A 13,060-nucleotide genomic window follows, 5' to 3' on the forward strand; every position below is an offset into this window, starting at 1 on the left:
AAATAGTTTCGCATAGTTGAGCATGAAATAGTCATTTCTCTATATACTGATTTGTTTCTGAAATAAATTTAGTCTTAAAGTGCTTTCTGATCTGATTTTACCTTCATGCTTTGGAAAAATGATCACCAACCATTGAATTAGATTCTCTCAAATACCTACTAATACTTCATTTGAATGTAGGCTTAAATTGCCTTTTAATTATGATTTGATCTTCTAAGTTCTTAGTCTTTAATTTTTTTCAATTTTTTTTCCTGATAATCACTTTTTGATTCCAGCTCAAAATTGTTGTGTTTATTTAGGAACATGCATGAGTTCAAAATTTTTACTACAGAAAATATTTATCTTGAATTCAAAAATCAATTCAGATTATAAACTGTGGCAGCACTGCCTTTCGACTTAAGAGCAGAACGTTATGACCACATTTTACTGGTGTATGCGAATAAGAGAGAAAATCACACATGCTAATTTCCGATGAATAAATGATTCAATTGTTCTAAGTTAACCGTCGTGATAAGACTTATTGTTCGTCCGCTTATCCGAAATATCCGTTGTCCCACAATTGGTGACCGCCGACGTGTTTCGCGAAAACGAATTAAGAAGTTGTCATAGTGAAATGACCGATCCAGAACCGATGCCTGCAACTGCAGCCGCAGTTTCCGTGAAATTGCCGGATTTTTGGAAAACCGATCCTACAATGTGGTTTGCCCAGGTCGAAGCCCAATTCGCTCTCGGTGGAGTTACACAGGATACGACGAAATTTTTCCATATTGTCGCCAAAATCGATCAAACAGTCATTTGCCACGTGTCAGATCTCGTAAAAACACCACCAGAAGAAAACAAATACGAAGCGATCAAAGCCCGATTGATATCTCGTTTCGAATTAACCCCACAGTCGAAACTAGAGAAACTTCTTGGATCCTGTGATTTGGGAGACCTTCGCCCGACGCATTTGTTAGCCAAGATGCTTGAGCTTTCCTCCGGGCTAAATGTCGACGATGCCTTGTTGAAAATGCTGTTTCTGCAACGACTCCCATCCAACGTTCGCACGGTTCTGTCTATTAACGACGGCAGTCTTCCCAAGTTAGCCGAAATGGCAGATAAAATGATCGAGCTGGTTCCAGACACAGCCGTTTTAAAGTTAGAATCAGCAGCTATCAAAAATGTTCCCGAAAGCGATTTGGCAGAACAAGTCGCAGCTCTTACTGCTGAGGTTCGTCGACTCAAAACTATGCCTGGACGCAATCGATCTAGATCAACTTCTCGTCCCCGATCTGGTTTCGAAATCTGTTGGTATCATCGAAAGTACGCAGAGCGAGCCGAACGTTGTCGTAGTCCGTGTCAGTTTAAAAATCCAAAAAACTAAATTACCGCCCACCCGGCATCAGTGTGGTGGGCGCGAATAATTCTAGTCAGCGTTTACAAATTTTCGACCGAACATCCAAACAAAAGTATCTTATTGATACTGGCTCCGATGTCTCGATACTTCCGGCAAATCGAAGCGATAAATCGTACGGTCCATCACCTTTCCAACTCCACGCAGCGAACGGCTCTAAAATCCGAGCATACGGTAGCAAATTTGTGACGACAGATCTTGGACTCCGCCGTCGATTTTCATGGAATTTTTTAACAGCCGATGTGACAACAGCAATCATCGGAGCAGATTTTTTGTCATATTTTGGTATTCTTGTTGATCTCGGGAATCGACGACTGGTCGACGGAGGTACTAAGCTACATTCGAAAGGTGGGTTTGCTCACGCTTCTGTTCATACCATTACGACCGTTGATATCAATCATCCGTTTCGGGATCTCCTTTTAGAATACCGAGAGATTACGACACCATCCAACATGCGTACAAAAGTTCGACACGGTGTTACCCATCACATTCAAACAAAAGGCCCACCCGTCGCTTTTAAAGCTCGGAGGATGGCTCCCGATAAGCTACAAGCAGCCCGTAAGGAGTTCGAAACAATGATCGAGTTGGGAATTTGCAGGCCGTCAAAAAGTTGTTGGGCCAGCCCTTTGCATTGTGTGCTTAAAAAGAACGGAGAATGGCGCTTTGTCGGAGACTATCGTGGATTAAATCGAGTTACCGTACCGGACCGCTACCCGGTCCCTCACATCCACGATCTTCTTAACAGTTTTTTGGGGAAAAAATATTTTACAACGTTGGATCTTGTGCGTGCGTATTACCATGTACCAGTTGAAGAGTGCGATATACCAAAGACTGCAGTGATTACTCCGTTCGGATTATTCGAATATACTAGAATGCAGTTCGGACTTTGCAACGCTAGTCAAACGTTCCAGCGTTTTATGCATCAGATATTCGGAGATTTGGATTTTGTAGTGGTTTTTGTGGACGATATATGTATTGCGTCAGCTTCGAATCAAGAACATCTTGAACATGTGAAAATAGTGTTTGAACGTTTACGACAAAACGGACTCGTATTGAATATAGAAAAGTGTAGTTTTGCCAAAAGTGAAGTGGATTTTTTGGGATACCGTATAAGTGCAGACGGCATCAAGCCGCAACCGGAACGAGTCGAAGCTGTGATGCAGTATAAACGACCTGCAACTGTACGTGAACTACGCCGTTTTCTAGCGTTGCTCAACGGATACAAACGGTTCATTCCAAAAGCTGCAACAATGCAGAAGGCTCTACAAATGTTGATTCCGGATAACAGAAAAAACGATTCTAGGCAGCTCTTGTGGTGTGAAGAAGCGGATACGGCATTTTACAACTGCAAACAAGCCCTCGCAAACGCAACGCTGCTACACTATCCCGATTCTTCGAAGCCTCTTGGGTTAATGGTGGATGCATCTGATATTGCCGCGGGGGCGGTTCTCCAGCAGTTGGTAGGTGAAACATGGAAGCCATTAGGATTCTTTTCCCAGAAGTTTTCCTCGTCGCAGTCCAAATACTCCGTTTTTGGGCGAGAGCTGACCGCCATCAAATTAGCACTCAAGTATTTTCGTCATTTGGTAGAAGGTCGGAATTTGATAATTTATACCGACCACCGTCCATTGACTTATGCTCTAAACTCAAAATCAAGCCATTTACCGCACGAAGAGCGCTACCTTGAGTATATTTCTAGTTTTACTTCGAAGATCGAGCACATAAGTGGTAAAAATAATTTTGTTGCTGACGCGTTGTCAAGAATTGACGCTATCGAAATGCCAACGATTTTTAATTTTGAAGAATTTGCTAACGACCAGACAAATGATTATGATTTACAGCAAATCATCGAAAAAAATAACACATCATTGAAGCTTGAATTGAGAAAACTTCCTATTTCTGAAAAAGAAATCTATTGTGATGTTTCTTCAAAATGTTCAATTCGTCCATTTGTTCCTAAAAATCAGCGCAAGAAAGTTTTGCAATACATTCACGGCTTGTCGCATTCAGGTTGTCGATCTACCCGAAAGCTGATAGCGGAACGTTTCGTTTGGCCTTCTATGAATCGTGATATCGCACAGTTTGTTAGAACATGTGTAAGTTGCCAACGATCGAAAATTTATCGTCATACATCAGCACCATTACAAGAATTCGATGCCCCTCGAAATCGCTTCAGACACGTTCATCTAGATTTGGTGGGGCCCTTACCAACGTCGTGTGGAAATCGTTATATGCTGACAATGATAGACCGTTTTAGTCGATGGCCTGAGGCTGTACCTCTTCCGGATATGTTGGCAGAAACAGTGGCGAGATCCTTCTGCAACGTGTGGATTTCGCGCTTTGGAGTTCCCGAAACAATCACCACAGATCAAGGGCGCCAATTTGAATCCGGATTGTTCATGGAGCTGACATCACTGTTGGGAACGAATCGCATCCGGACTACTGCGTATCACCCTCAATCAAATGGGTTGGTCGAGCGATTCCATCGCACTCTTAAAGCAGCTATTATGTGTACGGACTCTAAGCGCTGGTGTGAGAAACTGCCACTGGTTTTACTCGGATTAAGAACAGCTGTTCGGGGAGACGTCGGATGCTCCGTTGCGGAAATGGTTTATGGTCAATCTTTACGAATTCCGGGAGATTTTTTCAGTGAAAAAGAAACTGAAGTGGATCGTTCCGAATTCGTGAAATCTTTACGACAGACGATGCATCAAATTAAACCAATATCGCCGACTAACCGGAAAAGCCGCCCAATATTCGTTCCAGCCGATTTGAAAACATGCAGAAGTGTTTTTGTAAGAGTAGATTCTTCAAAAAGGTCTTTACAACATCCTTACGATGGTCCATTTGAGGTCCTCGAACGCGGCGAGAAATTTATGAAACTTGACATCAACGGTAAGCATCGTAGAATCACTATTGACAGACTGAAACCTGCTTATATATATCAAGATCTGAATTCACCATCCGAGTCTGGTTCAAAGACGAAAGTTACGCCATCAAAACGCCGTGTAAAGTTCTTGGCATAACTGGAGGGGGGCTCTGTGGCAGCACTGCCTTTCGACTTAAGAGCAGAACGTTATGACCACATTTTACTGGTGTATGCGAATAAGAGAGAAAATCACACATGCTAATTTCCGATGAATAAATGATTCAATTGTTCTAAGTTAACCGTCGTGATAAGACTTATTGTTCGTCCGCTTATCCGAAATATCCGTTGTCCCACAAAACCCTTATCATGGTTTTTGTTTAGATTTTATCTCTGGATTAAATCGAATTTAGTCTCTTATATTTGAATATAAATTTTGATTATTAAATCTGATTCTGAGTGTTGAGTACATATATTGTGAGCCTACTTGGTTGAATAATTCTACAGAATCAAAGCAATCGAATCGGAATATTTGATATCGGTTCTTATTTTATATTTTGGCAATAGATACAATTTTTATCTGTTTCTTATTTCTAGGCATATTTTTCCGTTTTTATTTCTATTTTTTTGCTCTGAAAAGTAGTCATGCAATACCTCGCTAGATACCCTGCAGGGATGTCAATTGAATTTATTGTTTATCATTGCGAAAAGACATATCCCCATTCAACAGCTAATAACTTTTTTGCCTTATATAAGAGGTTAAAGTCTTTGACAAAGTTGTTCAGCGGAAAATTTTCTTTAGGAATTTTATTAATTGGCACAAAAACTGTCAGCTGGCTCGGTTCCACAGAAAAAACATAAATAATGTTTATTTTTCAGTACAAAATGTTCAATTTTCCCATAGAATCCTAAAAGTTCAAATTTACTTATGTAAACGTTACTTGAAAATTCTTCAAAAAATCATGGGTGAGTTTTGGACCAAGACGAAGTTTTTAAGACCCCAGGGTTTAAGAAATTCAAAAACAACCCCAAATCGACTCAGTCTAATGCACATCCCTAGCATTCATTTACTGAAAAAAAACCAGAACTTTTCATCACAAACTTTTACAAAATTTTGTCGGAAAATTGTTCAAATCTACTGAAAATTGTCGACAATAATCTAAACTTAATTAGGAATATTAAGACACTCTAATTTCCAGTATACGAAAAAATGTTTGGCATAATTTTTTGGATTCACTGTAGCTTTTCATTAGATCTGGTTTATTTATGAATAAAATGGTTTTTGGTATTAAGAGAGAACGTTTTTCAACATACAATTAAGATGCAATATGAAACAGAGGAGTATATTTTTTCTATGTTACCTACTGTATAGTTAGGTAGGGGAGAGTGGGGATACTTGATCCCCTTTTCTTATTTTCATCATATCTTTCTGGAAAAATTCAGCAACTCGCCGTCTTTGACACTTTCTGACAGCTTGTAACTTCAAGTTTCTATGTTCCAAAAATTATAACGATACTTAAACCCGTTGATGGACTAGAAGCATTTTCGTGGGAGTAAAAAAATTTCGATTTTTCTGAAGTTAGGGGAGACTTGATCCCCTATTGAAAGAGATTGATCTTTTATTCAGGAAGCCTTAATCCTTGTATAAAAATCAAACAAAACCCCAAGATAGAATGTTAATTGACTATTTTGGTCATGTTTGTTCTCATTTAACAATTTATAGCAGACATAAGAAGAAAATTCTATAACTTTGTCTCAACGCTAATAACATTGCATACATAAAGGCGCTATTTTTTTTAATTAAGAGTAAATTATTTATTTTCGCTCTTTTCTTCAGACAATTGTTTGATAAATATTTGTTTTTGGATAAATATTAGTAATTTCGTAATCAGCAATCATAACGATCAATTCAGAATAAGAATATGCCGTTTGGAAGGGGGATCAATTGTACCCAACTCTAGGGGATCAATTGTACCCATAATCAACAATTTAGAAAACTTTTTCTGAAAAAAGTTGATAGTTTTCCATTGCTTTGAAAATATGGCATTATGAAGTTCATTTTACGCTCGAACGATTGATACATTGGAACAAATATTTTTTTCATAATTTTCCCATGTAAGGAACATTTTAAAGTGATGAAAAAAGATCTTCAAGATACATTTTGTGAAATTTTTCAAACAAAGTTCAATTACTCAAACAATTATTTTGTTAAAATTTTTTAAAACACATTCATTGTTATTTTGCTCATTTTGGCACATTTTTCTAGAACATTTGATCTTTGTAAGACATTCCAGTTTCAAGATATAGCTAAGGAATCAAGTATCCCCAGGGATCAAGTATCCTCATTCTCCCCTACATATATAAAGTTTAGGCGCTAAAATTGAAATTCGAACTCACCTCCCTCTTCATTGCCAAACGTTTTTCCCGGGTCAGGATAGAAGTTTTATTTGATAGGTATATCAGTTTTAAAATTAGAAAAGTATCATTACATCACTATGATCTTTTTGTTGATTGAGGTACGTAACATTGCGAATATTTGTCAAAAGCTCAAGACAGTGATGAGTATGATTTGTGTTTCAACATACCTTCGGAGCTCCGAATTTGCCTCTATAGATTTGCATCTTATCGAGAAAACCACTATTAATCTATTACATATTTACAAGAGGGCCAAACTTATACTTTAAAGGTCAAAAGACTAAACAGCACTGAAGTGTCAAAACGTGTAATATGAACGCACAACAGTGCAACAGTTTGCATATTTGTTTGCTAGCTGAGCTCACTAGCGTGTACATGATCGAAAACCCGTGAAGGCCATTCATCATCGCTAAAAATGACACTCACGTGGAACCCATCGGATTGCGCTGAATGGGAAATAAGCCAACATGATTGAATCAACGAGCGGATCATTCCTATTATTTGCAGTAAATCTGCGAGAAAATGGTTATTTGATATATGCAATTGAATTTTATGCAAATATAAAACAGAAGATACCTAAATCCTGAATGTTAACGAGTACTTCTTAGAAGTACAAAGAATTATTGAAACAACTGTCTAACTTGTTATTCGTATCAAGTTAGATCAATAGACTTCGATGAAAATTCCTTAAATTCAGAAGCTTAATCAAAGGTGATGGTACTCATACTTTTTGACAAATATGTTTAAATTTTCCTAGTTAGGTTATCTACTCACATACGACAGCGAAGTTTATTTGAAGACTAACACAAATCACTTATTCAACCTATTTGATAAGCTATACCCCCCTCCAACAGAGATTATGTCATTGACTGTGTCGTAACACAATGATAAGATGTTTGTCGCATATCGCAGAATGGCAATGTTAGAGCGATAAACAATGTTTTTCGCTGAAGAAAAACACATTTTCTAGTCGCTAGAAGGTACTAACTAGCTACATCAATCTCTAACAGCATCCGGCTACAAATCCACTAAAGGTATAGTGATTATGCAATTTTGATTCCATTGTTTTCACACGTGACATTCCGCAGCAATTGGAAACATTTCAACCACGAGTGAATGGAGACGAAGAGATAAACCTTCGGCAGGTGAACGTCATTTTAGAAGATAATGAACCTGAATTGCCTAGCCTGGAAAATTAAATTTGATTGAAAGGCACTGTGAGATTTTCAATCTGTAATGGGGAAGAGAAAAATGTATCAAAAGACACCATCAGAAATGTAGAATTCGAGTTTGAAATCTTAATTCTGGGTTAGTGTTCAGGACTGAAAATATCATACTAAGGACTCCAAGTTTTTTATTACCATAAATGAAATGCAAACGAGAATGAAATCATTTTCGCCAAGTTTATTCGGTAAAACCAATTTGCTCATCCATACCACTTTAAGCAAGTATATTTTTATGCTAAAGGCTAAACCTTTCTACTTATGCATCGAGCAGTTCAAACGTTTCTTGGCTGCTTGCCATTCATCAGTAAGCATAACTCGTGATAATGAATTAATTATTACATTATACATAGATATTGGGGAAGCAGAGAAAAAAAAACTTTTTTCTCATTACTTCTAACCGATAGTGTGGAAAGAAATGCGTTCATTTGCTCGCCCCACGGCACCACTTTAGCTATAGTAGATAAGCAAGCAAGCAATTCCGTGAACGCTTCAATAGGTTTGGATCTGTTATTTTTTGTTATCGTTTCTATTTTGAACTTCTCCTCAAATCTGGCTTGATCTTCTTCGTTCGGTTATAAGCCCGGTGACCAGACTTCACTGCACATATCGTGGTTCAATAGGGGAATTTGACGTTTATGCAACCGATGGCAGCTTACGTGCATTTTTCGTAATGACTCCGGTTCAGATGTGTGAAGTCAATAGCAGAAGAAAGGCTTCATTGTTATTTATAAATTCTTGTAATAGTTCCTCACTGTAAAAATAAACAATAACAACACATTTTGATTGAATCAAAACGGCTTGCTTTAGGATTCATGCAGGATTCATGTCAAAATTATTCTTTGAAGTTTTGCTATGGGTATTGAATATGTTAGTTAACTCTCTAAAACCAAACCTGGGCTCTAAGCGGAGTTTACTAAAATCGGCATAAAACCAAAAGTCAATCATTATTTAAACTTATTTGATGCGTAGAAAGTTTCAAAACATGACAAAAATGGAGTAGGCGTTGTCCTGATGGCAGCGCACGTGTTTTTTTCGGGTCCGAGAAAGTTTTAATTAAATTGATTGTTTTAATTAGAAATATTTTCATAAATTGATAGAAGAAGATAAGTAAAAACGAAGCTGGAAGTCTACTGAATCTATGATCGCCGGAAGTGTTTCAAACGGGCTTGTGGAATGATAGATATGCACATTTGATAAAATTTGCATCGAGCAAAAGGCAATAGTTTGGAAATTCAAATTTAAACCAAAAATACACAATAAACAAGGAAATTAATTTTAAACATCATTTTCCTACTCCTAATCATCACACAAACTTAAAAAAATTATGAAATTAATAAAAATTTCAAAAATATATGACAATGAAAGTTTCAAACCAATAATATTTTTGGTAAGACATTGATAAATTTTTCAAAATCATTTTCCTTATCCTGAACTAGGAATTAGCTTCTATATAATTTCTTAACAGACTTGTTTTTAAATTTGAAATTAATATTTCTTAAACACAGATTTTAAAACTGTCTGAATTCTTAAATAAACGTCTAAACAGTTAGAAACTGAATCATGATAAATTGTTAGTAAAATGATATTATTTCTTATTTGTTATTTAGTTTAATTTAAATTTCTTTCCTTCATTTTTAACTGAAGAGTTGATTGAAAAATTCCGCTGTAGTGTTTAGAACCTGAAAAAAATCGCGATGTGAATTTTTGATTAGGAAAAAAACTGGAGGTTTAGGTTTCTAGAGCACAAAAAATAAAAATTGAAATACATAGACAAACTTATCAAAAATATTTCTTAAAATTTAAATACATGGACTTCAAAATTCCTTAAATTTATTAAATTTTTTAATAATTTAAAATTTAAAAAATTATATTTGTACTACAAAATTCGGTTGATTCATTTGAAAATTAAAACAAAATATTAAGATGAAAAAGCTTTTCAACATTTCAAAAGGATTTTTTTTTAATAAACTCATCTTACCATTATAAAAAATTATTTACAGAATTTAATCGATAACTCAAAGGAACAGCATTTTGGAGCTCTTGTTTTAATGGTTAATTTGGAAGAATTTAGCGTCCTGAACTCGAATTTTTCGTCAAATATGGACTATCACATTAAGTTTTAATTATATGGAATTTTAAAATGTCTCATTTTTGAGAGACATTCATAGATGACTGGTTTATTATCAAACCTACATTTAAGAAAAAATCAGATTCTGATTTCGTTATTAACTATACTTCATTCAATTAAGGAATAATATTTTGAAGACCATGATGATTTAAAACTAAAATTCAACAGTTTTTTTTTAAATTTTGAAAGATATCATTATTAAGTATTTTTGACATAAATTCAGAAAGTTAAGAAAAAACTTGTATTCATTCACAAATTTTTGGAACCTTCGAAATTATTACATTTATGCTTTTCTAAAATTCAATATGGTTTAAAAGTTATCAAATACAAAGCTTCTTTAACTTTTTTTGTAGAACTCAAAATTATTTGAAGTATTAAGGAAAGTTTGATAAATGATTCAAAACTTTTATTCTAAAATGTCATGTTTTTGTTTTCAAATTATGTCAAAAAGCGCAGAACTTCGTAAAAGAATTTCAACCTATTTAGAAAAGTTATTTCAATATCAAAACCTGATAGAAAAATTGCATATTCAGATTCAGGGCACATAAAGAAGTCAAAATTACGTTTTAAATTCATTGCACCTCGGAAAATGTAAATTTACCGGCCTTGTGTAATTTATCAAAAAAATTTCAAATGTCATGTTGAGCATTTAGAAAACCAAGAAACACAAAATAAAATTGATTCGGTAATTGGTTTCTTTAAGATTAGTTCATATCATCAGAACATTTTCAATTACATAAATGAAATTTTTTAATACAAATTTTTAGTAATAGGGTACACTTAACCAAATCGACACATTGGGGCTATGTGTGAGCCTATGTATATTTTTGCAATTTGTCTCCCAATTGAAATTTATGTGTCACATATATTTTCAGGAAATATTTTAGGTTTATATGCGACTCATGAAAATGATAAATTCACACATATGGATGTTATATTTTGGTCACTAAACTATTGTCCTTTTCGGTGGCTCATCATCCGAAAAATCCGAGGTTCATTCCCCGAATCTAGCACTGTATTACACATTCCTTAAGGCCGCAACAAACACCAAAACTTGCTGTGAAGGAAAGATAGGATAAAAAATACATAGGTTATCGTAAGAAACACCGTTTTTAAAGTTTATAAAAAAATTTACTAACCTTCATTCTTCCGAGAAATTTTTTTTTCATCGGCACCTCGTGTTTTTTATCAATCTCGGCCATTTTGAAAGAGTGAAATTTATGTGTAAGGTAATGAACATTATATTCCAATCCAATTAAAAGTAAAACTCAAACATAAATATTATTTGAATCATTGGCTTATGTGTGAAGGAACATACACTATAAGTGTCGATTTTTTGCAGTGCAGAGGATATAAGATTTTAGATTTATTTTGCTAATTCTGTTGACCATCGTAAGAGGTAAACGCCTGTTACATGGTTTCCAATTTGTCGATGTATAAAACAAGTATTTGATTAATAAATTTTTGAAGTTTAAATGGTTCGTTTCAAACTATGTTCTTGTTCAGTTACACTTCTTAATTAAAACCCATTCAAATGACAAGCTAGGGTTTTTGTATGTCTTATTTAGAGTTTTAAATACAAAAGGTTAATTGAGTTGCAATATAAAATTGAAAATTAAACATTATTTTCATTTCTTGAACGTCATATACTGTCGTAAAATGAAATAAGGGTGACTAAATAGTGAATTCCGCCGGAGGCGAGCAAAATTTGTGGCTGGTTTGTTAATACTTATTATTAAACACCTTTTAAGGTCAAGTAATATTCCGGAACTCCACGAAAATTTTACTTGGAAAAAATCTCCATGAGGGGGGCCGTTCGCACGGCCTTGATTAGAGATGTACCAAATATTCGGTTGTCCGAATATTTGGCGCCGAATACCACCAAAAAACCGTTAAGCCGAATATTCGGCACACCGAATAGTTGAGCTAAGTATTCGGCCGAATATGCCGAATAGGCCGGATATTTATTTTTAACATTCATACAATAACAGATTTGTCAAATTTTTTATATGATGTTGGATAATTAATGAAATATCCAAAAGTAATGTTGGAAAAGCTTCCCAGTAATTAAAAACTTAAGGTTTCAGTGAGACATCTTAGGTGTATCCGTGTATTTTTCACTGTAGATTTTACTGAAGAATGGACAAATATCACTTTTTACTTAAATTATCGCTTATTCCAGTTTATTTTTTGATAAACTCAATGAGGAATTTGTGATAAGCCAAATCAGACCAGGATGCCCCGGTTTTGTTTAAACTTTCGGGTTTATACACATGATTTGCTAAATTAACTTAAAAAAAAATTAAATTCTTCTTTAAAAAGTATTAGTTCTTGTTTCCAAAAATGTAGAATTAATTGAAAAATGACCATCAATTTTTTTTTGAACGGTGCGAATATGATCCGAGGAAATATTTTAAATTAATTTTTTTTTTATTCACTCTTATATGTTTTGAAATTATGCTGCGTCTTTGTTAAGATTTGCCCTATTTTTTTCCAAATTTTTCAAAAAAAAAAAAAATCGTCCAGAATTACCCGACCGTGCGAAAACGTGCAATAGAAAGTATTATATGCTTAAGGTTAAGGATCGTCGTTTTTTCTCAACAATCTTCATCTAATTCGATATCAAAAAAGCGTTTGGCACCTGTTACAACATATTATGTAACAGATTTCACTGGAGTTCATTCCCTGCGCACTGAAATAAAATAGAACTCGTAAAATCTTAGATAGACGAAAAAACCCATTCGAGAAGAAGATCTTAATCACACAACTGGTTGAGAAAAACGGACTCTAAAACATTAAGGGCATGAGATGGAAGAATTTGAAGGAATTCGAACAAATAAGTTTTGTTTTTTTCTAAAATACCTTACAAAATAATCAATCGAATATTTGGTCGAATATTCGTTTGGCCGAATAGTTGAAAAGGTCAATATTCGGTATTCGGCCGTTCGTCGAATACCACTATTCGGTACATCTCTACTTTTATCTTCACTAACGCCGCAGCTTCACTGAAATTATTATTGTAAAGTGAATCT

General features: G+C 35.0%; 2 protein-coding genes across 5 annotated transcripts in view; both read left to right on the top strand.

Moving 5' to 3' along the window:
• LOC129741543 (myosin-VIIa) overlaps window positions 1-13,060 on the top strand; it is a 122,380-nt gene that overhangs the window by 23,830 nt on the left and 85,490 nt on the right. The gene's annotated exons all lie outside the window — the stretch shown is intronic.
• Window positions 614-1,363, top strand: LOC129741444 (uncharacterized). The gene has a single exon (XM_055733177.1). The coding sequence runs from the start codon at window positions 614-616 to the stop codon at window positions 1,361-1,363; it is 750 nt and encodes a 249-aa protein (XP_055589152.1).

This window comes from Uranotaenia lowii, chromosome 2 (assembly GCF_029784155.1).
Source record: "Uranotaenia lowii strain MFRU-FL chromosome 2, ASM2978415v1, whole genome shotgun sequence".
NCBI classification, from domain to species: domain Eukaryota; kingdom Metazoa; phylum Arthropoda; class Insecta; order Diptera; family Culicidae; genus Uranotaenia; species Uranotaenia lowii.

Bases quoted from the DNA above. Each gene is read 5' to 3' on its own strand.
- LOC129741444 (XM_055733177.1), top strand. From the start codon at position 614: ATGACCGATCCAGAACCGATGCCTGCAACTGCAGCCGCAGTTTCCGTG.